The sequence below is a fragment of the Acromyrmex echinatior genome, chromosome 3 (assembly GCF_024713525.1).
Source record: "Acromyrmex echinatior isolate Ae372 chromosome 3, ASM2471352v2, whole genome shotgun sequence".
Classification (NCBI taxonomy): Eukaryota; Metazoa; Arthropoda; class Insecta; order Hymenoptera; family Formicidae; genus Acromyrmex; species Acromyrmex echinatior.
In genome coordinates, this window is record NC_141854.1 from 22,116,937 (window position 1) to 22,138,946 (window position 22,010).

The 22,010-nt window shown below is 36.0% G+C and overlaps 1 protein-coding gene across 1 annotated transcript in view; it reads left to right on the top strand.

The window, feature by feature from the left end:
* Positions 1–22,010, top strand: part of dpy (fibrillin-like protein dumpy) — a 105,649-nt gene that overhangs the window by 56,347 nt on the left and 27,292 nt on the right. Inside the window, exons 49-81 of the mRNA XM_087404432.1 lie at positions 191–499; positions 580–894; positions 985–1,293; positions 1,515–1,841; positions 1,951–2,922; positions 3,040–3,372; positions 3,620–3,919; positions 4,209–4,538; positions 4,673–4,981; positions 5,110–5,421; positions 5,626–5,943; positions 6,150–6,779; positions 6,917–7,231; positions 7,694–8,046; positions 8,803–8,872; positions 9,160–9,477; positions 10,859–11,182; positions 11,587–11,895; positions 12,259–12,585; positions 13,101–13,403; positions 13,602–13,904; positions 15,947–16,264; positions 16,476–16,796; positions 17,068–17,376; positions 18,010–18,336; positions 18,428–18,736; positions 18,877–19,182; positions 19,334–19,651; positions 19,871–20,197; positions 20,277–20,591; positions 20,886–21,215; positions 21,303–21,611; positions 21,690–21,995. Coding sequence (XP_087260558.1) covers positions 191–499; positions 580–894; positions 985–1,293; positions 1,515–1,841; positions 1,951–2,922; positions 3,040–3,372; positions 3,620–3,919; positions 4,209–4,538; positions 4,673–4,981; positions 5,110–5,421; positions 5,626–5,943; positions 6,150–6,779; positions 6,917–7,231; positions 7,694–8,046; positions 8,803–8,872; positions 9,160–9,477; positions 10,859–11,182; positions 11,587–11,895; positions 12,259–12,585; positions 13,101–13,403; positions 13,602–13,904; positions 15,947–16,264; positions 16,476–16,796; positions 17,068–17,376; positions 18,010–18,336; positions 18,428–18,736; positions 18,877–19,182; positions 19,334–19,651; positions 19,871–20,197; positions 20,277–20,591; positions 20,886–21,215; positions 21,303–21,611; positions 21,690–21,995 — 11,181 coding nt within the window. The remainder of the gene's footprint in view (positions 1–190; positions 500–579; positions 895–984; positions 1,294–1,514; positions 1,842–1,950; positions 2,923–3,039; positions 3,373–3,619; positions 3,920–4,208; positions 4,539–4,672; positions 4,982–5,109; positions 5,422–5,625; positions 5,944–6,149; positions 6,780–6,916; positions 7,232–7,693; positions 8,047–8,802; positions 8,873–9,159; positions 9,478–10,858; positions 11,183–11,586; positions 11,896–12,258; positions 12,586–13,100; positions 13,404–13,601; positions 13,905–15,946; positions 16,265–16,475; positions 16,797–17,067; positions 17,377–18,009; positions 18,337–18,427; positions 18,737–18,876; positions 19,183–19,333; positions 19,652–19,870; positions 20,198–20,276; positions 20,592–20,885; positions 21,216–21,302; positions 21,612–21,689; positions 21,996–22,010) is intronic.

Here is a 22,010-nt window from a genome sequence, read left to right on the forward strand (position 1 = left end):
ACATATGACGCAAAGCTCATCTCTAATGATTGAGAAGATGTAATTCATGTTTGTAATGAGAAACGTAGTGAATCAAAGGCACTCGCTAAAATTTAATTTTTATGAATTAAATAATGTATTTATTGTTGAGTTATATGAAAAGATTTTTTGAAATATTACTTAATCTGTCATTATACTTTATTTTTTTCAGAACCTTTACCGCCAACAACGAATCCTTGTTTACCATCGCCTTGCGGGCCTAATGCTGATTGTCGGGTTCAAGAGGATCATCCGATATGCACATGCATTAGTGGTATGTTCGGAGCACCGCCGAATTGTAGGCCAGAGTGTGTGATTGATCAGGACTGCATTAGTTCCTTAGCTTGTATTCAAAAGAAGTGTTTAGATCCATGCGTTGGATCGTGCGGATTTAACACGAATTGTACGGTGTTGAATCATCGACCTATTTGTCATTGTTATGAAGGCTATGAAGGAGATCCTTTCTCAGGTTGTGCCAAAGGTAAGATTTTAACAATTTTAGCGATCTTAAATTGATATATTATTGCATGTTCCGGATAAAAACACATTTTTGCTTTATAGCTGTTTTCCCAGTGCAATTACCGTGCGATCCGTCGCCGTGCGGTACGAATGCTGTATGTAAAGAACGTAATGGCGCGGGATCTTGTACTTGTTTACCTGATTATACTGGTGATCCCTATGAGGGTTGCAGACCGGAATGTGTTCAGAATTCAGATTGCGCTCATACGAAGGCTTGTATTAACAACAAGTGCAAGGATCCATGTGTGGGAGCGTGCGGAATTAACGCGCAATGCCAAGTTTATAATCATCAACCATCTTGTAGTTGTCTCTCTGGTTATACCGGAGACCCTCTTACGTCTTGTCACATACCAATAAGTACGCCAGTGAAATTTTTCCTAGATTTTGATATATAGCCATAAATAAGAAGGAGTTTAAATAGTATATAACATTATCTATTTTTTGTAGAACCTTCACCACCGGTCGATACGTGCCAACCATCTCCCTGTGGACCATATAGCAACTGCCGCGTTATTGATAATCACGCAGCGTGCTCCTGTCAACCTAATTACATCGGTAGTCCACCGTCATGTCGACCAGAATGCGTAGTTAGTACGGACTGTAGCCCAAACACGGCGTGTATCAATCAAAGATGTAAAGATCCATGTCTAGGCACATGTGGTGTGAATGCAGACTGCCGAGTGATCAATCATAATCCAGTTTGCATCTGCGCGATTGGCTATAGCGGAGATCCGTTCTTTGGTTGCGTTAAGGAAGGCAAGTTTCCAAATTCTTTTTTAAATCATTGTCTTAAAATTTTTATCTCCAATGTACTAAAAATTTGATTAATTTATATATTTTTAATATTTTCTTATTATTTGAATTATTTGAATTACTTGGATTATAAATTAATATAAGAATTTAATAATAACACGCAAAAAAAATCTACGAAATCTAAGTCATTTTAATGTGATTTCATGTCATTTAATTCATAACAGAAGTAACACCTTTACCGAAACCAAGTGACAATCCTTGCGTCCCTTCGCCGTGTGGACCGAATTCCCAATGTCGGGTGATTGACGGTTTTCCGGCATGTTCGTGTTTACCGAATTACATTGGCCGCGCACCAAATTGCCGTCCCGAGTGTGTCATAAATGAAGGATGTCCCGGAAATTTGGCGTGCCAAAATGAACAGTGCGTGGACCCATGTCCAGGATCTTGCGGCGTAAACACGTATTGCAATGTCGTAAAACACAATCCTGTATGTATCTGTAACGAGGGTTACACGGGTGATCCGTTTACGGAATGTATACCAATCATAGAAGGTACGTAGAAGTTATTTGTTTATAAAGACTTGGTGAATTGTTAAATTGATGTAGTTATTTTTATTTACTATTTATTTCCTATAGTTATTATATAATTAATTGATTCCAGCGCCTATTACGACAGAGCAACCACGTACGCCATGTAATCCATCGCCATGCGGTGCCAACGCAGTGTGCAACGAGCGAAACGGAGTCGGATCTTGCACATGTCTACCGCAATACTTTGGCGATCCATACATTGCTTGCAGACCAGAATGCGTGACTAACGCCGACTGCGACCGCAGTAAGGCTTGTCTGAACAACAAATGTGTCAATCCATGTCCTGGTACTTGCGGCCAAGATGCCACTTGTCGCGTGATCAATCATGCCCCGATGTGCTCTTGCCTGCCGGGATATACCGGTGATCCGGTAAACGGCTGTACCATTATCATCGTGACGCCGTTGCCCGTGCCAATTGATCCTTGTGATCCATCGCCATGTGGACCCAACAGCAACTGTCGAACGCACGACGGACACGCAGTGTGCCTCTGCCAACCAGGATTTTCCGGAGTTCCGCCTACCTGCCGACCGGGTTGCATTGTCAGTTCTGAATGTCCACAGAACAGAGCGTGCATCAATAACAAGTGTGCGGATCCGTGTCCAGGTTCTTGCGGACAGAACACGAATTGCCTTACAGTGAATCACAATCCTATTTGTAGCTGCGCCAGCGGTTATTCCGGCGATCCTTTCGTTCATTGCACCAGGATCAGCATTACGTCGCCGTCGCCGAAGGGGGAAGAAGACCCTTGTCTACCGAATCCATGCGGCCCGAACTCTCAGTGCAGAGTGATAGGCTCTCATCCAGCATGTTCTTGCTTGCAAAACTACATCGGTCGTGCACCGAATTGTAGACCTGAGTGCACCGACAATTCGGAATGCTTTAATACCGCAGCGTGCATTAATCAAAGATGCAAGAATCCCTGCCCTGGCGCTTGCGGCGAGATTGCCAGATGCACAGTGCAAAATCACGTTCCAATTTGTACCTGTCCAGAAGGATATGAGGGCGATCCCACTGTGCGCTGTGTCCTACCATCTCCACCAGGTGAATAGAAATTCTGATATTTATATAGAATTAAGTTGTTGAAGAAGGAAGTTATTTAAGAAGAGTACATAGTAATTATATCTAAATATTACAAGTTTTGATTTTATATATTTATAGCAACAGATAGGACCGTGTCAAATCCGTGCTCGCCGAATCCTTGCGGTCCCAACGCGCAATGTCGTGAAAGAAACGGAGCAGGTGCCTGCGGATGTCCACCAGATCTAATAGGCGATCCGTATGATATCATCAAGGGATGTCATAGGGAATGCGAAACAAACAATGACTGCGCACCACAGTTGGCGTGTGTTGGTTTCAAATGCACAGATCCGTGTCCCAATACTTGTGGAACGTTATCTATTTGTAACGTACAAGCGCACGTTCCTGTCTGCCTGTGTCCACCAGGATATACTGGAGATCCATATTTCGCTTGCGAAATTGAAGAGGTGATAAGTAAGTATTTTTAGTAATGGAATTATAAATTTGGAAATGAAAAATAAATATTAATTATAGTTATTAATTAAGTTAAAATAATGCTAATAATTATTACATTTAGTACTTAATCAATATGGATACACACTATTATAATTAATCGTGCAAATAAATCGCGATAATCATTGAAAGGCTGCACTTTAAATAATTGTTTTTTAAGAATAATTTTTGTATGAAATTAAAAGAAATGCAATGTTATTTTCCTTAGAAACATTAGAACCATGTTCTCCATCACCTTGTGGACCTAATAGTAAATGCCGAGTTGTCAACGATCAAGCTGTATGCACCTGTTTACCAGAGTACAGGGGTATTCCACCGTCGTGCAGACCAGAATGTATCGTTAATGCTGAGTGTCCCCTGCATCTAGCATGTATAAATAAAAAATGTGTAGATCCTTGCCCGAATATCTGTGGATTGAAGGCACAATGTATTACCAAAAATCACAATCCAATTTGCACTTGCCCTGTCGGTTTTACAGGAGATCCTTTCACTTTCTGCTCGCCACATGGTAAGGATTTTACATATAATAAGCGTTTTTATATATATTATATATTATTATACATTATTATATATTAACATCAACATGAATATCCTAAAAAAATAAGCTGAGATAAAATTGTATTGCTTTTTACATTTACGTTAAATTATATCTACATGAATTTTTAATCGCACTTTTCCAAATTATATTTTACATATTTATTAATTTTATATATTTATTAATTTGCAAAAAGAAATGTTATTGATATATTTACGTAAATTTCTATTAGATATAAAGATATATGCTAATCATTTTTCAGTTACTACCGAACTTCCAATAACTGAACGGCCACCATCTTGCACTCCATCGCCTTGCGGTCCAAATTCCTTATGTCAAATAATATCTGGTAATCCTGCTTGCTCTTGCCTGCCAAATTACATTGGCGTACCACCGCAATGCCGACCAGAATGCATATTAAGCACCGAATGTAAGAGCCATCTCGCATGTGTCAATCAAAGATGTGCGGATCCCTGCCCAGGCTCGTGTGGAATAAACGCTCAATGTCACGTATTAAATCATCTGCCAGTTTGCACGTGTATGGAAGGTTTCACCGGAGATCCATTTACGCAATGCAGCATTATTCCACCAGGTAAAAACATAGAGCAACGCATTATGTATATGATGAATAAATACTTCGCTGTTTTGCAAAAAATTAATTGCGAAATGAAAATCAGATCAATTTGATTTAATTTATTTTTAAAATAAACATTTTTATCTATGTAGTTACAGAATCACCATCCATGGATCCTTGTGCACTATCTCCGTGTGGTCCGAACGCCATATGCGATAATGGTGATTGCAAATGCTTGCCCGAATATATTGGTAATCCTTATGAGGCTTGTCGTCCCGAATGTATTCTTAATTCGGAATGTGCCCGCGATAAAACTTGTCTGAAGAACAAATGCAAGGATCCTTGTCCCGGAATATGCGGCCAAAACGCGCAATGCGACATAGTCAATCACATTCCTGTCTGCTCTTGTCCATCTGGATATATTGGCGATCCATTCGTTAGCTGCCGTGTTCAACCTAGAGGTATGCAAAGAAAACTATTATTTTTTAATATTTTTTTTCCATTTCATTGCCATTATAACTATAGCGCCAATTTTTCACCAAATTTTTAAAGTCAGCTTGTGTTAATTACAAAATTAATTTTTCTGCAGTGCCAGATTCTCGAAAGGATCCGTGCACGCCTTCGCCCTGCGGACCGAACAGTCAATGTCGAAATATCGAAGATCAAGGAGTATGCTCCTGTCTTCAAGGCTATCTTGGTTCTCCACCATCCTGCAGACCAGAGTGTCTCGTTAGTTCTGAATGTCCGCCAACGCGAGCCTGCGTAAACAAAAAATGCACAGATCCATGTCTGGGTTCCTGTGGCCTGAATGCGAGATGCGAAGTGATCAATCACTCGCCAATATGCAGTTGTTTATCCGGACAAACTGGAGATCCGTTCAGAAGTTGTTACGATATTCCACGTAAGAAAAATTAAATTATTCGTTTGCAAATAAAACGATATTAATAATTTTATATCAATTAAATATAATTTTAGTAATATTTAAGAATTACAGCAAAGATCGATTTTCTCAATTTTGAAAATTATAATAAATGCAGGAGATGTTTGCAACAGCTTTAAACAAATTAAATTGACCAAAATACAAAATGTTGTATCAATATTTCAGTACCACCGGAACCTAAAGACCGGGGCGATCCTTGCAGTCCTTCGCCATGCGGACCAAACGCACTTTGTCAGAACGCAAATGGACAACCGTCATGTTCGTGTCTGCCCACTTACATTGGCATTCCGCCATCATGTCGACCTGAATGTTTGATCAATCCTGATTGTCCGCCGGAAAAATCCTGCATAAACATGAAATGTAAAGATCCCTGTCCGGGATCCTGCGGAGACAACGCTGAGTGCAAAGTGGTGAATCATGCAGTAACTTGTTCGTGTAAACTCGGCTACACGGGTAATCCGTTCGTGCAATGCGTGTTAGAAGGTACACGTTTATTTATGACTCATTTTGACTGATTTTTTTACCCATATTATAGCAAGAGAGAGATTTAATTTTTCTTAAATCAAACCATTTATTTTTTTTTACCGGGATTATTTTTACATTTCTGCTGTCTATATCTTATTAGAGCATTACATTTTTTTAGCTAATCAATTTTGAGCCAATTTAATACTAGACAATTTTTTCTGCAGAGGAACCGATGAATCCTTGTGAACCTTCACCGTGCGGAGCTAACGCGATCTGTCAGCAACGAGACAATGCTGGCGCTTGCATATGTATCGATGATTATCAAGGAAATCCTTACGAGGGATGTCAACCGGAGTGCGTCCTCAGTGCAGATTGCTCTACGAATAAGGCTTGTGTTCGTAACAAATGCAAGGATCCTTGCCCAGGTGTGTGTGGCGTTCGAGCACAGTGTTCAGTGATCAATCACATTCCTACATGTACTTGTGAGCCTGGATACATTGGAGATCCATTTATGACTTGCACCTTACAACCGGAAGTGGATACCGAGCCTACTGTAAGAGATCCATGCTCTCCTTCACCCTGTGGACCAAACAGCTTGTGCCGCGCTGTAAACAATCAAGTCGTGTGCACATGCCAAGAGTCTTTCGTTGGTGTACCACCAAATTGCAAGCCGGAATGTGTCGTCAATTCAGAATGTCCACAAAATAGAGCATGTTATAAATACAAATGTACTGATCCGTGTCCCGGCACATGTGGAATTGAAGCCAATTGTCGTGTTATTAATCACAATCCACTCTGCAGTTGTCCGCAAGGAAAAACGGGCGATCCTTTCTCTAGATGTTTCCCTGAACCTGGTAATTATTCAGATATATTTAATTAACTTCAACGTGTTCTATTTATTTATTTACGTATGTAAAGATAGTATTAAAAAGTTACATATTATTTTATTATTACTATATTTATCTATATTTGTATATATTTAATCATTTAGTTGTACCGCTACCACCGATGGATCCTTGTTTCCCTAACCCATGTGGACTCTACGCGGAGTGCAAAATAGTCAATAATCAAGCTGCGTGCACTTGTTTGAAAAATTACATAGGAATACCGCCCAATTGCCGTGCAGAGTGCGTAGTTAATACAGATTGTCCATCGGATCAAGCTTGCATCTCTGAAAAATGTCGCGATCCCTGCATTGGTTCCTGTGGTCAAAATGCTGATTGTCGAGTACAGAATCACATACCAGTTTGCTTGTGTCAACCTGGATATTCCGGCGATCCTTTCACATTGTGCACAGTAATTAGAGGTGCGTCTTATTTGAATTTCTACAAATGACTTTGTTTATTTGATTGAAAAAACAGATAAATTTTTTTAAATAAAATGATGAATTGATTTTTTAAATAAAACTTTGTAAGTATAAATAAATAATATAGGGTGTGGTCGATTAGTAAAATTCTTTCTTCTGATTGCTTAATCAAATGCTTCGAAACATTCACAGCGGCAACTTGACCGCATTTATAATCTAGTAAATAAATATACATATAATATATGTATATAGATAATTTATGTACCGAACGAAATTTATGTTGTAGAAATAAGTAGAATTTCAAATATTATTTATTGATATTTGATAATTTATCGCAAGGTACAATACATGATAATGATAAATCATTTCAAAATAACATAAAGTAATAAAAGTTTTCTTTTCTTAAAATTTTACATTATTTTCTTTATTGATTTATGTAAATGTGAAAAATTAATGTTGCAGAACAACCAAAGATTCCCGAAGATTTGTGCAGTCCGTCACCTTGCGGACCCAACGCAGAATGTAACGAAGGTGTATGCAAGTGCTTGCCTAATTACTTTGGGGATCCATATTCGTATTGTCGGCCAGAATGTACAATGAATTCAGATTGTCCTCGTGTCAAAACTTGCATCAATCAAAATTGCGTGGATCCTTGCCCAGACACATGCGGTCGTGACGCACGTTGCGACGTTGTTAATCACGTCCCAATGTGCAGTTGTCCACCTGGTTACACTGGAAATCCATTTCTTCTATGCCAACCACATATACCAGATGGTAAATTTATATTTTATAATAATTTAATTAATATTTTAATTTATTAATATTTTAATTATATTTTGTAATAAGAATATATATGTATAAATGTACATATATATGAATGTTAAAATAAAAGTACAACTAATGATGAAATAAAAATAAAATGATTTTATATAATTTAATATATAAATATTATAATAACTTTTATATAATTTTACGTTTATTATTAATTTTAATTATATGTATTAGGTGTTGGAATGAATTCGTAGCGTTTTACAAGTGATGATGGGAAGACTGTCTTAATGTATTTAATGATCATGTGAAATAGATAACATGTCATGGAAACACGTACGAATAATGTCCAACACCCTTAAGATATATAAAGGACAATAATTATTTTTGTCAAACGAATAAGGGAGTTGGTATAAGTGTTACACGAGATGAGAGTGCTTTATGAATGATATTAAAGAATGCATATCGTTTTTTTTCGATAAATAGTATTCACTTAGCTATATCCTCGATTTGGAGAGACGAACAGGAGAGGGCGACTACCATTAGAGAAAAACCGGCCTTGCACCACCTTCGCCCTGTGGACAACAGAATGGCAAAGTTCGTGAGATGCCGTAAGCCTACGATTAGGTGATTCGGTCACCTGTTAGATCGTGCAGACCGCATGCAAACCGGGAGAATGCATTGTAGCGCTGCTGTCCATTGACACAGCAGGTTATCTAATCAGAAAGCCAAGTCCATTGTCCGAGCACCATGCGGACAAAATAAGAAAGGAGGTCAAGTGGTTAATCATAACACATTCGTAGGGGGTTGGAGTAACGAATGCGGATGAACTTACAAAAGGCGATCCCTTCACAATATGTTATCCGCAACCAAGTAAGTTATTTAGATTAGATATTACAGTATTAATAAATTTAGTATTTTATAATGGGATCAATTGCAATTCTATGTATTTTCCATTAATTTTTTATCTTTATAAATTGTTAATGGCGCAAATTATTAAAAGAAACCTGTGCTTTCTTGTTGCTTAAAAATAATTTTTGAATTTTATACATATATGTCTTTTGGATAAAAAAATCAAATTATATTTTAATTATTCAAACTGTATTTAATTATTCTTCATTAAATACTAAATTTTTTCATTTAAATATATTTCTTTATAGAAACACCACCTATATCAATGAATCCGTGTCTGCCATCGCCTTGCGGTCCGAACGCAGAGTGTCAAGTGAGGGGTGACAGTCCTGCGTGCTCGTGTATCGAAAATTATGTTGGTTTGCCGCCCAATTGTCGACCGGAGTGCACGATTAATCCTGAGTGCCCGCCGCAGTTAGCTTGTATGCAACAAAAGTGTCGCGATCCGTGTATCGGTTTGTGCGGTCCGAACGCTCAGTGTTCGGTAGTGAATCACCACGCGATTTGTGCGTGCATCAACGGATACACCGGAAATCCATTCAGCGCTTGTGAACAAATACCCGAGGGTGAGTACACAACTGTTATATTTTATTTCTTCTTGTTACAATCCTTTTCGCAAATGTCGCCGTTTGCATGCAGGCGCGGCAGGTAAGTGCTTCTATAATATGACTAATGATAATAATAAGTCAAGATGATAGTTCAAGAGTTTTTGTTTCTTATCAAATAATACCGATGCTCAAAATTATAGCGATTTAAAATCTTGTAATTTGTTGAAACATTTCTCAAAATTGCTTAACTATTATTTATTATATAGTATGATCAACTATTTAGAAGATCTGCTAAAATTTGAAAAACTGTTGATAATCATCACCGTTCTGTCCCGTTATTGTCAGATATATAGTTTTATTATATAGTTTTAGAAGTCAGACTGAAACTTGTCATGTCTTAACCATTACATAAAGTTAATGTGAGAATATATTTGTGCGACAGAGTAGCACATAATCACAAAGAGATCTCTAACAGGAGGTGTCAATAAATCACATGTGTTAGGTGGTGGGGCCTATAGATATTAGGCTCGTAATTGCACTCATTCTTGATTAAAATCAATAACATAAGATTATGTATACACGTCCCGAATCCCTACAATTAACAGAAAAACAATGTAGCACGCAATCATTCCCCATGCCTGAGCGTACTGACCCAGAAACCTAATGCAGGAAAAAACAATAATGACAGATAGTCACAAAACTGGTGACGGGGCCTATACCCAATAGGCTCTTGGCTGCACGTACCCTTATTTGACACTGAGCAACTAAGCGAACCTAATCCCTGCGATTAATTGTTGAAATATTTATTGCACGCACTGACCTGTTGAAACGAATAGCGTTAAAGACCCACTCACATGTAAGAGCACTCTGACCTTTGACATATGCTGTGGACCACCCAATAATCATGCTGCACATATCATTCTCGAATAGATCAATAATGCAAAAAGTGTTACTGCAAAGAGCGCAACTCCTACAAAAGTTTTAACAAACTCCGATGAAACACACTACAATATAGATCCCAAAATAGGATAGTCGTCCCGTCCTTAAAGAAATAATATGTTACCAATCGTGCCTCGCACTCTGTAATTAACTTGATTAATTAATTCGATAGAAAATCGAAACACGCTTGTGATGAAACAATTGCTAGAAAACATTGCCCACTAAAACTGATAAACTCTTCGAGATATTCGTCAACTGATGATAACCCAGCATTAAACTATGCAAAGCTATTACGTCGCACTACCATGAGGCTTATTGCTTATTAGGAATTCGCAATACGAAAATGCGAATGCGAAAAAAATCATTGAAAGTCAAAGAATTCTTCAGCCTAGCACCAGCTTTTGGAGAAAAATGCTGCATGTGTTCAATTAAGTCTAAATAAAATTTCTTTTTATAATAGATACACCCCTAGACATTAGAAAACCATGCGAGCCTTCCCCTTGTGGCATCAATGCCGTCTGCCGTGAGAACAATGGCGTTGGCTCGTGCACCTGTTTGCCGGACTACTTAGGTGACCCTTACCAAGAATGCAGACCTGAATGCACGCAAAATTCTGACTGTTTGACAAGAATGGCGTGCGTGAACTTGAAATGCAGAGACCCTTGCCCAGGAACATGCGGAGTGAATGCTCAATGTCAATCGGTTAATCATCTGCCGATTTGTATTTGTATTCCCGGCTATACCGGCAACCCTTTTACGCTCTGTTCCCCAATAGTTGAAATCCGTAAGATTTATTTCTATATTAAATATTTTATTTATTGTATTTAAAAAATTCCGATTTTCAATGTGTATGCAATTGCATACATATCATAGAATGTTTACACACACACGCACACGCACACGCACATGCACACACATATAATATAGAATTATAGAAACATATTGCACTTGAAAGTTATTGTAAATTTTAGATTCATTTGAGAGAAAATTTAATTATTTATTATTATTTATTTAAAATATTATATAATCTATTTTAAGATTATTATATAATCTAAGTAAAAAAAATTATTTATCTCAGATTTTATTTTTATTTTGTTATTTAAAATAAATTCAAATATATTTATTATGATTTTATCCTAGAATAATTCATAGAAAATATAGTACATAATAATATTTTTCTCCACACAGTACTGCCAGAAACAAATCCATGCAGCCCATCTCCCTGTGGACCAAATAGTAAATGCCGAGACATAAATGGCCTTGCCGTTTGCACTTGCCTCCCGAATTTTATTGGCAGCTCTCCCAACTGTCGAGCTGAATGCGTAATGAACAGTCAATGCTCTCAAGATCTTGCTTGCATCAATCAGAAGTGTATATCACCTTGCCCGGACCCATGTGGTATAAACACACAATGCAGAGTAATCAATCACAGCCCCATCTGCATCTGCAATCTCGGTTATACCGGAGATCCCTTTACGAGATGTTTCCCCGCCCCACGTAAGAACTTGATCTCTCTCATTAACTTAATTTTTCATGATTGTTCGCTTCATTCATTCGTTCATTTATGGTCATCAGTTTCTTTCATTCATGTCACTGGTTTATTTTTTATAATCCACAATCATGATTTAAAACTTTGAAATAACATGACATTCATGTTGCCAATTCACTTTGTCATAATATCATACATTAATATCAATCATTTTGATATGCTATATATGATATATCATATGATATGCAATAATATTTTATTATTTTTTTATAACACTCTCATAAATGCAATTGATTTATTGTTAAAATAGACATCTCTGGAACAAACTGCGAGTTTGTTATGATTACGCTGTTTTATTATTGGATTTTTAGAATCGCTAGATTTTCCTGTAGTCTCGAAAGATCCCTGTTTACCGTCTCCATGCGGCATATATGCGGAATGTAGGAATATTGGTAGTACACCATCATGCTCTTGTCTCCCGACCTACAGAGGATCACCGCCGAATTGTCGTCCTGAATGTCGCGTAAATTCCGAATGCCCGATGAATCTTGCCTGCAACAATGAGAGATGCAGAGATCCTTGTTTAGGCTCCTGTAGCATCACTTCATTGTGCACAGTCTACAATCATATACCTGTGTGTACTTGTTCTGAAGGATTTACTGGCGATCCTTTCACTAATTGTTATCCCAGACCAACAAGTAAGAGACTTCCCAAAGTCCTAAAGCTATGAAAAATTTGTTTAAAAAAAAATTTCGCGAAGTATGATGCACAATACTTCTTGACGCTTTTTAGATATATTTTGGTAGTAGTTTTAGTTTCAGCGAATGTTAAATAATAAAAGAACTTAAATTTGCTTAAATAGCATAAATATTTCGAAATTTCGAAAAGACATTTTTATGTGGATTTAATATTTGCATTGTCTGGTTTGGTCAATATTTTGCTATATTTATCATTTAAAAATAGAAATTTAAACCAAAATAAATATTTAATGCTTTTTTTAAAGTTTTTTTTTACATTGTTCCGTTATAATTATCATTACAGCATCGATTAAATTGACATAAATTGAAAGAAATATCCCATACGTTAGACACGAATATAATCGCAGATTTCATGTCTGAAATATTGCGTGAAAGAAACTTATGCGTTACATTTCGTGAAGTTTTATTTCAAATTCTGTCATAATGTTTAGTTCCTTATCTATGTTCTTTTACAGCGGCACCTGCAGTTATCGACCCTTGTAATTTGAACCCTTGTGGACCGAATGCACGATGCAACAATGGCATCTGCATATGTCTGCCTGAATATCAAGGTGATCCTTACGTGGGTTGCCGTCCCGAGTGTGTCATGAATACTGATTGCGCCCACGATCGTGCGTGTGTGCGCAATAAATGCATGGATCCCTGCCCGGGCACGTGCGGTCGAAATGCATTGTGTTCCGTATACAATCACGTACCTATGTGCACCTGTCCGACCGGAATGGCCGGCAATGCCTTTGTTCAATGTTCCATAGTCGAAGGTATAATAATAATAATAATCAATGTGATCGATTTATAATTTTTATGAATGATTATCGATAATGACAATCGTAGAGTCAATTTAAAAAAAAAGTTCTTTAAAGTTTGAACAATTTATTTTCTACTATTATCGTTATTGATACTGCTTGTATTACTTTTTTGGGAACAAAGTGTAAGATTGCTATTATATCGAATGTTAGATATCCCAAAAAGAGATTCCTGCTCACCCTCGCCCTGTGGACCCAATAGTGTTTGCCGAGAAAACAACGGGCAACCTGTGTGCTCATGTGTGGTAGGCTTTCTTGGTGTTCCGCCAGCATGCAGACCGGAATGTACTATCAGTTCTGAATGTATTCTGACAGAAGCGTGTAGCAATCAAAAATGCATAAATCCTTGTCTCGGTGCATGCGGAATTCAAGCTACATGTCAAGTAATCAATCATAATCCCATATGTAGCTGCGGAGAACTCACCGGAGATCCATTCATTCGGTGTATTCCACGACGTAAGAACAAATATCAATTGCAAAGAGTCATTAAGCAATTTACATTAATATCTGTTTTAATGTTTATTGCTTAATTCCGCTTATTGTTTAATATTTAGATGTAATATGTAGAGATATAAAAGAAAATATTATGCTTTTTTTAAGTACGTTTCAAATACGTTAAAAATTGGCAGTAAAAAGCAAAATTAGAAGATAATTTTATTACTTTTCACAATATTTGTTATTATAACAAACAAGTAGAGGAGAGTTATCCAATGCATACCGGTCGCGTAAAATCATGTCTTATCGATATTTTATATTATTACTTAATATAATATTTAGGGCCAGTTATTCCATACGTGATAATTTATCTATTAAATAAATAAAAGAGTAAAAGAATAAGAGCATAAGAAAGTAAGAGAGTAAGACAACGAGCTGAAATTTATCGATATACTGTCATTATTATAACTAAATCGATATTTTTATTATTATTTATCATTATATTAGTATTTATCATTACTTAATTACATATTCAAATAAAATTAATTATAAATAAATTGTAAAAATATTATAGTGATAAATTTTTCAAATGTAAAAAAAAACACTTCTTTATAATGAAAACTCAACAAATAGAAAATAAGAAATGTCAACATTTTAATACTAATCTAGAAAATAAAAATATTACAAAAATTGTGCAAACATTTAAAATAAATGTCAAGGTTGTCAAGGTTGTCAAGGTTGTGAATATAAGATACTGTATACATTTTTTCAAAAATTTGAACAAGTTAAAGATCGTTTAAAAAAAATCTATAAACAGAATTTTTTTTATATAAATAATGAAAAAAACTTCTAATCAATGATAAAGACAACATTTTAATGATAAAGACAACATTGTCTTAAAAAAATTACGATTTTTAATAATGAATTAAAATTATGTCGTAACATAATAATATTTCCATGAATTAAAATTATGTCAAGGCATAATAGAAATTCAGAATTTTTATTATGTCCCGTTATAATAAAAATTCGAAATTTCTATTATGTCTTGACATAATTTATTTTAGTATATAAAAAGTTCCAGACCCCTTAAATATTTTGAAAAATAAGCATTTTTGAGAAACATGTTTCAGACAAAAAGTTGTAGGGTTTAAAAAAATCTATGATCACATCCGTTTGATATTGAGTAGCATCGCTAAGGATGTGATTAGTAGATTTTTTTAAATCCTACAACTTTTTTTTGAGATATTTTTCTTGAAATTGTATACTTTTCGAGATATTTAAATTTAAGGGGTCCGAGACTTTTTGTACCCTGTATGTATTAAAATTGATATAATATGTTAACATGATATCAGTTCAGTTAGTTTAATATATCTATTAGGTGTTGGAATTAATTCGTAGCGTTTTTTAATGAAAGAATGTTATTTATTTCACATGAGCATTAAAAAATACATTAATGAAAGTACTTCCCATCACTTGTAAAACGCTACGAATTAATTCCAACACCTAATATATTGATTCAATATTTATAAATACAATATTTCAATATTTCTTTTATGTGTTACCGATTTAAAAATTTATTTTTCTTATACAAAATCCCAATAAAACCCATAAATTTCGGGTTTTTTTTTAAGTGGATAAAATTAAAAAAACTTGGGTTTTTTTGGGATGGGTGAAATAATGCCAACCCTGGTGAAAAGTTTAATATGTAATAATAGAATGTTTGAAATATCAAGTTACAATTTCCAATGTTTATTTACGTACAAATCAGTACTAAATAGAAAAATAATAAGAAATAACTTAAATGGTATGCATTTGGCGCGCGTGCACCAAAATATACACACTCAAAACTCTCCTCTACAATAAACACACATTTCATAAGAATTTAAAAGGATTTTCAATTTTTTATTTTTGGAAATAAAACTAATAATAAGCTTTATTTTATCTAACATCTCGAGTAATTTAAACATATTGATTAAAATAATCATAACATAAATTTTTGGTTTTAAACTTATTTAGTCTTAAATTTAGTCTTAAATTTTATTCGATATTTTTCTTTTCATTAGCACCTGAACCCGTGTTGCAAACAAATCCCTGTGTGCCATCTCCTTGTGGAGCAAATGCCGAGTGTCGGGTTGTAGGTGATGCTCCCTCATGTTCATGTCTAGCTGAATTCTTGGGTTTGCCACCATATTGTAGACCCGAGTGCATTAGCAATAGTGAATGCCCTGCTCATTTAGCGTGTATGAATCAGAAATGTAGGAATCCTTGCGAAGGTTCCTGCGGAGCTAACGCCGAATGTCGTGTAGTGAGTCATACACCCATGTGTGTTTGTCCTAGCGACTTCACCGGCGATCCATTTACACAGTGTACCATGAGACCACGTAAGCATCGATCTTATGCATACAGAACTAAATTTACATACAAAATTAAATTATATTTAGATCCGAGCACATTTAGTTTTTTATTTTTATATGAATTATAGAACCTTGACCATCTTCTAGAGTCTAGACATAAACTTTCTAATTTTTCTTAAAAAATTACTGTTAAAAATTACTTACTTGAAACATTTTCTACTTTATATTCTATTTTTAGCCACACCAATCCCACTATCACCTTGTAAACCGTCACCCTGTGGCTTTAATGCCATTTGCAAGGAACAGTTTGGTGTCGGATCCTGTTCTTGCTTACCAGATTATGTTGGCAATCCTTACGAAGGATGTCGACCAGAATGCGTGGTTGATACAGATTGCATATCTATTCTTGCTTGCGTACAATCAAAGTGCAAAGATCCATGTCCTGGTGTCTGTGGACAATTTGCCGAATGTCAAGTTATCAACCATCGACCATCTTGCACATGTATTTCCGGTTATAGTGGCAATCCCTTCCAATACTGCAATGTAATACGCGATGTCGGTACGAATATTTTCTTGAATACTGAGAAACTTCATATCTAGCTTATTGAGATTTTGTACATTTTTCTTGTTTTATTTTAAATTTTTTATTTTATACATTTGACAAGAATCACAATATTACCTTATTTTGTTTTTAAATAATTTTTTTAACGCATATTAATTTAGGAATGTGTAATAATACTTATATCTTAATATTTTTGTAAATGAATACTTGAAATAATCTTTCATTCTTTAATATCTTAAAAATTTGAAAGATATATCTATTATTTTAGTCGATACTCCGAGAGATGTTTGCAATCCGTCGCCTTGTGGACCCAACAGCCAATGTCGTGTTAATAACAATCAAGCAGTTTGTTCTTGCCTACCGATTTTCATCGGTAATCCACCTGCATGTCGCCCTGAATGCGTGACAAGTTCGGATTGTTCCCTCAATCTTGCTTGTTTGAATCAAAAGTGCCAAGATCCCTGTCCTGGCTCTTGCGGCAGAAATTCGAATTGCAGAGTCATCAAACATAATCCGATTTGTTCTTGCAAGAACGGTTTTACCGGTGATCCATTTACTGTTTGCTTCCAGACACCTGGTACGATTTTCAATTTTGTCTAATTAATTTTCGGTGACCTATATATAGTGTCCTGTTTTAACTTTGACATTAAAATATCTCGAAAAATATAAATAATAGTCTTTTATACAGAATAGCTAGAGGAATCATATTATGTAAATGAAATCATACAACTTTATTTTAGAAAAATAGTCACATTTTTCATATAAGTATGATATGTTGTATGAATATCTTTTAAAAATTCGATTTTATTATTATTTTTATATTTTATTATTATTGTACCAGATCCATACAATATTTATTTGAAGCATTTTTTCATATCTTATATTTTTTTAAATATTTCGAAAGTTAAAATGGGATATCTTATATACATATACACCCAAATAAATATACTCAGATATCAAATATTTATTTCCAAAATACTGAAAATTATTCCGAGATCCGTATAACTCTGTCTTAATTAATTTTCTTTGAATCGATAAATAATACTTACGTTGATAACATTTAGAAAGTCTAATTTCTGGCATAATGAGAAATAATAAGTCTTTCACTGTTGATTAATTTAAAAGTTGTGTAGAAATGGAAATGTTATATGCAATCAATTAGATTTTATAACAATTGTATAACTCTCAAAGTGTTCATAATTCGTTGCAGTGAGTCCGCCTGTTGTAAGTGATGTTACAAGAGATCCGTGCATACCATCACCTTGTGGCATGTTTTCCGAATGTCGTGATATAGGAGGAGTGCCATCATGTTCTTGTTTACCAACATACAGAGGTAGTCCGCCAAATTGTAAACCAGAATGCACAATTAATGCAGAGTGTCCAGCTAATATGGCTTGCATGCAGCAAAGATGTAAAGATCCCTGTCCAGGCTCATGCGGCATCATGGCCGAATGTAGTGTCATAAATCACGTACCAATTTGTTCGTGTTTGCCTGATTACACTGGCGACCCTTTTATTGGATGTTCCGTAAAACCACGTAAGATTCCCCATCAGAAATATATAATAATAATTTTTTGTTGCTCTTATTATAATATACTTGATCTTCTTCTTACGCGGAATTATTGCAGTCATTGTTGCCCCTTCCAAACCGGACCCATGCACACCTTCGCCTTGCGGACCCAATACGCAATGTAATGGAGGAATTTGCGTTTGTATAGCAGAATATTTTGGGGATCCTTATAGTGGTTGTCGACCAGAATGCGTATTGAATAACGATTGTCCGAATACGCGAGCATGTGTGCGAAATAAATGCGTGGATCCTTGTCCAGGTGTTTGCGGCCAAAATGCTATGTGCAATGTGTACAATCATGTTCCTATGTGTACTTGTCCCTCGGGAATGGATGGAAATGCTTTCGTCCTATGTTCTCCCGTGCCAGGTATTCTTTGGAAATCTTAACCGTAACAACTGATATATCAAAATACAATATTAAATGATCTTGTTTAATATTAAATAATATTCGTATATTCTTAGTACATCAAATCTTTATTCTATAATTAAAATTTTTTCTTCTTATAGCACCACCTATTAGCAACCCATGTAATCCATCTCCGTGTGGTCCGAATAGTCAATGCCGAAAAAATAATATGCAGGCTGTATGTAGTTGCATAAGTGGATTTGTCGGTGCACCTCCGACTTGCAGGCCCGAATGTGTAATTAGCTCAGATTGCTCGAAGAATGAAGCATGCACCAATCAAAAATGTCAGGACCCTTGTCCGGGAAGTTGCGGTCGCAACACAGTCTGCAACGTCATTAATCATAACCCTATTTGCGTCTGCCGTTCTGGAATGACCGGAGATCCGTTTATTAATTGTTTCCCCCTTCGTAAGAAAATTTTTTTCTTATTCTTTCTAAAATAACATTTTACAAACTAATTTCCGTGATTTATTTTATTTTATTACTTCGAATATGCGCATAGCATAAATAAATTTCAATATAGTGCCTCAGTTAATATTAATCGGTATTATTTTTAAAGCTGAGGAACCGTTACCTGTGCTTAATCCTTGTCAACCATCACCGTGTGGACCAAATGCACAATGCCAAGTGATTAATGATCAACCCTCTTGCTCATGCTTGCAAGAATTTATTGGATCACCCCCGAACTGTCGGTCTGAGTGTATCAGCAATAGCGAATGCTCGAACAAAATGGCTTGTATCAACCAAAAATGTCGCGATCCGTGCATCAATGCATGCGGCATCAATGCCGTTTGTAATGTTGTTAGTCACACACCGATGTGCGCATGCACTCCCGGTTACACTGGCGATCCGTTTACGCAATGTTCTCCCCAACAATGTAAGAGAATTTTAAAGAATAATTCAAATATTTTAGTTTAGAATAGTTTAGAAGTCAGCTTTATTTCAACTTTTATTCGATTTCTATTATTCCACAAACTTTTTATATGTGAAAGAATTAATAACGAAATTAATATTATATTATTATGAGCTTACAATTTATCAAGTACGTTTTCGTTTAAGAATAGATAATCAAATTACTTTTTTATTCTTATTTTAGTCGACATACAGCCTAGTATATCCACGCCATGCACCCCATCTCCGTGTGGTGCAAATGCAGTATGCAGAGTTCAGCAAAATGCTGGTTCTTGCTCGTGCTCGACCGATTATATTGGCAATCCTTATGAAGGATGCAGACCTGAGTGTACACTCAATTCCGACTGTCCGTCCAATCAAGCATGTATTGGTTTAAAATGTAAAGATCCATGTCCAGGAACATGCGGCCAAAACGCGCAATGCTACGTGATTAATCATGCACCAACTTGTACTTGCTTCGAGCGGTACACGGGAAATCCATTCATATTCTGCAACCTTATTGTTGAAGCCCGTAAGAACTCGCTTAAAAATCTCGTGCGCATTTATTTTATAGACAATTATGTGATTTTAAATACCTGACTTTCTTGCAGCGATTATAGCAGATAATGTTAATCTCTGTCAACCATCCCCTTGCGGACCATATAGTCAATGTAGAGAAAGCAATGGCCAAGCTGTTTGCTCTTGTTTACCGACTTATATCGGCGCACCACCCGGTTGTAGACCCGAATGCACAGTTAGCACAGATTGTGCGACAAATCGAGCTTGCGAAAATAATAAGTGTGTTGATCCTTGTCCTAACTCTTGTGGTCAAGGCACGACGTGTAGAGTCGTAAACCATAGTCCAATATGCATGTGCAAACCCGGATTCAGTGGTGATCCATTCATACGCTGTCTACTTGTACCACGTAAGCGGAACAAATCTTATATACATTATAACTTTTACTCTACAGTCAATTTTTTATATTTAAAAAATGTTAATAGTTTATTTTTTTAGAAATAATTGTATTTGAATTAAAATCTTCCTTTGTTTTTATTTGAAACTTTTGTTACATGAAATAGTGAAGTTATATTCTTAAAAATGTAAAAAAAATTTTACACAGAATATTTTATATTTTTAATTAAAAAATAGTTACATTAATTAAATTTTATTTTAAAAGCATTTTTTATAATATCTGTTGAGATTTTATTATAAATTTTAGCTACTCCGAGTTACTTACCAAGCCTGCCCTCAGACCCTTGCATACCCTCACCATGCGGATCTAATTCGCAATGTCGCAACGTCAACGGTTATCCATCCTGTTCTTGTATGATTAATTACATTGGTACACCACCAAATTGTCGTCCCGAATGCGTTATTCCTGCCGATTGTCCGAGCAATCAAGCTTGTATTCGTGAGAGATGCCAAGATCCCTGTCCAGGTTCTTGTGGTCTGAATGCCGATTGTACTGTTCATAACCATATTCCAATCTGCAGATGTATAGAAAGTTATACTGGTGATCCATTTATTGGTTGTCAGCCTATACCGATCTGTAAGTTTATATCAAAATTTTCTTCATTTTTGCAATTATATATTTTCCAATGTATTTACTTCATTTGATAATTGTAATAATATATAGACAACGAGCCAACACAGCCAATTGATCCATGCAATAAATCACCTTGTGGACCAAATGCTCAATGCAACAATGGCATTTGTATTTGTTTACCTGAATATTTTGGTGATCCATACGTTGGCTGTCGACCAGAATGCGTACTTAGTACAGATTGTTCAACCGACAAGGCATGCATACGAAACAGATGTGTCGATCCTTGTCCAGGTACGTGTGGACAAAACAGTTTGTGCAATGTGATAAATCACACACCGATGTGCAGTTGTCCCCCTGGTACTTCTGGAAACGCATTCATTTCTTGTGATGTAATAAGAGGTATGATATCAGAAGCGAGAAATCTGATTCACGTGTTTGAAAATATGCTAATTAGTTTATCTACCCTATTATATGCAGTCCCTTCCGTGACAAGACCATGCAGCCCGAATCCTTGTGGTCCAAACAGCATATGTAGAGAATTAAATGAACAAGCTGTGTGTACTTGTGCACCAGAGTTTCTTGGTGCACCGCCTCTCTGTCGACCCGAATGTACCCTTAGTTCTGACTGTCGGCCGAACGAAGCTTGCGCTAATCAAAAATGCAAAAATCCTTGCCCCGGTACATGCGGCATCCAAGCAAGATGCGTAGTCGTCAATCACAACCCTGTTTGCTCGTGCCCCGAGCGCTACACAGGCGATCCATTTATCAGATGCGATATTATGAGTAAGGAAATCTTGA